The sequence below is a fragment of the Alexandromys fortis genome, unplaced genomic scaffold (genome assembly GCF_014885135.2).
Source record: "Alexandromys fortis isolate MF-2015 unplaced genomic scaffold, M_Fortis_MF-2015_v1.1 scaffold_26, whole genome shotgun sequence".
Classification (NCBI taxonomy): domain Eukaryota; kingdom Metazoa; phylum Chordata; class Mammalia; order Rodentia; family Cricetidae; genus Alexandromys; species Alexandromys fortis.
The window spans coordinates 11,967,750-11,970,231 of NW_026067894.1; the positions used below are offsets into that span (position 1 = coordinate 11,967,750).

The following is a 2,482-nucleotide window of genomic DNA, read 5'->3' on the forward strand; positions in this document are numbered from 1 at the left end:
GGATCTCATTCCCTTGCCTGAAGAGCTATCACCGCAAAGGGGACAGGGAGCTAGCCAGCCTTCCCTCTTGACTTCCTTGACTCGGGTCTTGGGAGGAGGGCCAAGTCGGCTGTGGATGATGCTTTTCTTATCCTGATGCAGCTTCCTTTCTGGGAACCAAGAACCTGATTCTGGGCAAAGACAATAAAATTCATCCACAGGGCTCCTCCTGCCCCCAGCCGGATGGGCATCACGTGGCCCCCAGTTAGCAGACCAGGAAAATTCCATCTCTTGCACACTTAGCTTCACACACCCATCTGCTCACTCACCCTGGCACACTTAGCCTTGCTCACCCACCATCTGCACTCGTCACCGCACACACCTGGCACACTTTCTCACCCTCAGCCTCTTCTGCCTCTCCTAAAGCCTTTCCTTCGCTGCCCCATTGACGACCCTAGACCTACCATGTCCCTGGAACCACTGAAGTTCCAGGCAGTGGGGGAGGATGAGGAGGATGAGGAGGAGAGCTTAGATTCCGTGAAGGCACTGACAGCCAAGCTTCAGCTCCAGACCCGAAGACCCTCATATCTGGAGTGGACTGCCAGAGTCCAGAGCCGGGCCTGGTGCAGAGCCCAAGCCAGACCCGAGCCAGAAAGACCTGGAGCCATCTGTGGCTTCGACTCCATGGATTCTGCGCTTGAGTGGCTCAGAAGCGAGCTGGTGAGTCCATTGGGCTAGACAGATTGGCACAGGGTCTCTATGCCAGTCCTCTGTGGGGTTGGGAGGAGGTGAGAAAGGACCACTCTCCAAAGCAAGTCCTCGCTGCTGTGCCCTCGGACAGAGGAGCCAGGAATTCAATCATATCTTTGTGGAGCCAACCCTGGATTAACAGACCCCAGAGCAAAGGTTCTCAACCTGTGGGTCGCGATCCCTATTTGTGGGGGTCAAATGACCCTTTCGCGGGTTGCATATCAGATATCTTGCATACCAGATATTTATATTAGATTCATAACAGCAGCAAAGTTACAGTTCTGAAGTAGCAACGAAAATAATTTTATGGTTGGGGTCACCACAACTCTAAAGGGTCTCAGCATTAAGAAGGTTGAGAACAGCTGCCATAAAGAGACAGCCAAGGAGAAAGTCGACCCTGACTGGGCTGTTGGTAGACTCTTAGGAGGGGAGAGTTAAATATCAGCTGTCAACCCAACATATGCAAACATATAAGGTTGTCCAGTGCAGCTCAGTGAGTCCTCTTAGTTGATCTGTGATGACGTACCAGACAGCTGTATTTGCATTCTTTTATGGTTCCGTGGCTTGCTTTGGGGACCACCAATCCGGAACAAGCTCTGAGAGCTGGGGAAAGACGAAAGTAGGTGAGAAGGGGCTTTGGAGTTGTTCTGTGCTAAAGTGTTCACAGAAAGGAAGCAAACGGTGGCGGGTGAGGCTGGAGGTTGGCCCAGCACGCTCACGCCCCCTTTCGGTCACAGCAGGAGATGCGTGCTCAGGATCGACAGCTGGCGGGGCAGCTGCTGAAGCTGCGGGCCCAGCTGCACCGACTGAAAGTGGACCAAGCCTGTCACCTGCACCAGGAGCTGCTGGATGAGGCGGAGCTGGAGCTGGAGCTCGAGTCTGGGATTGGCCTGGCTCTGGCCCCACCACTGCGGCACCTGGGACTCACGCGCATGAACATCACTGCCAGGCGCTTCACCCTCTGTTGAGGACCCTTGGGTGTCTATCTGGGAAGAAGGAAGGAAGAGGTGGCCCTGTGGCTCCGGCATCTGCTGGGGGAGAGGGCACACTTAGGTTTCTGAAAGTTGAATTCAGAGAGCACAAAGCCCCAGGGTGAGGAAAAGAGAGGAAGCTCAGGCCCCAGATGTCTTAATAAAAACCCACTGCATACCATCAAAGCTTCTGCAGTCCTTCACTGACTTTTTGGATTTTTGTTTGTTTATTTGTTTTCTGTTTTGCTTTTTTTATGAGACAACAAAAATCCAAAAACAAACGGAAATAATAAGCTGCTAATTCTTCTTACCCCGCAGGCAGCTAGATATGTCTTGCTTTGGCCACCCTTGCTACCATTCCCCAGTCAGGGTAGCTGGTCCTGCATCAGGTCTGGAAGACACAGCTGTCGCCTCTGTCACTCAAAACCTTTTTTTTTTTTTCCTGTGTCTCTCAGTCTTTGTTTCTGTGTTACTCTCTTTGTCTGACTTTCCAACTCAGGCTTCCTCCCCCCCCCCCATTTCCTGTTCCCCCCTTCCCTCTGCAGCGGAGGTACATACAGCTTCAGCTTCCAGCTCGCAAACCCCAACAATACTCTGTGGGCTCCCCTCCCCCACCTGCTCACTCAGCGTGGCTCAGGACGTGACACATTTACACTTTCCTTCCAGTGAGGTCAGGACCCATTCTTGGGCCTGAGAGGGGCCCTTCGGGGTTCCTCAAGTCACCGATGGCCTGGCTCCTCTGCCTGTGATGGGCACCATCCTCAGTTTGACCTGCCTGGTGC

General features: G+C 53.2%; 1 protein-coding gene across 2 annotated transcripts; it reads left to right on the plus strand.

The window, feature by feature from the left end:
• The first annotated feature begins 230 nt into the window (after nucleotides 1-230).
• On the plus strand, nucleotides 231-1,902 carry Fam167b (family with sequence similarity 167 member B). Of its 2 annotated transcripts, none has more exons than XM_050151961.1 (2): nucleotides 231-699; nucleotides 1,470-1,902. In XM_050151961.1, exons 1-2 carry the CDS (start codon nucleotides 445-447, stop codon nucleotides 1,695-1,697), a joined length of 483 nt encoding a protein of 160 aa, XP_050007918.1. In that variant the 5' UTR covers nucleotides 231-444; the 3' UTR covers nucleotides 1,698-1,902. The 2 variants fall into 2 exon arrangements, with proteins under 2 accessions (XP_050007918.1, XP_050007907.1); XM_050151950.1 differs by having other exon boundaries at nucleotides 238-699; nucleotides 1,467-1,900.
• The last annotated feature ends 580 nt before the right edge of the window (nucleotides 1,903-2,482 follow it).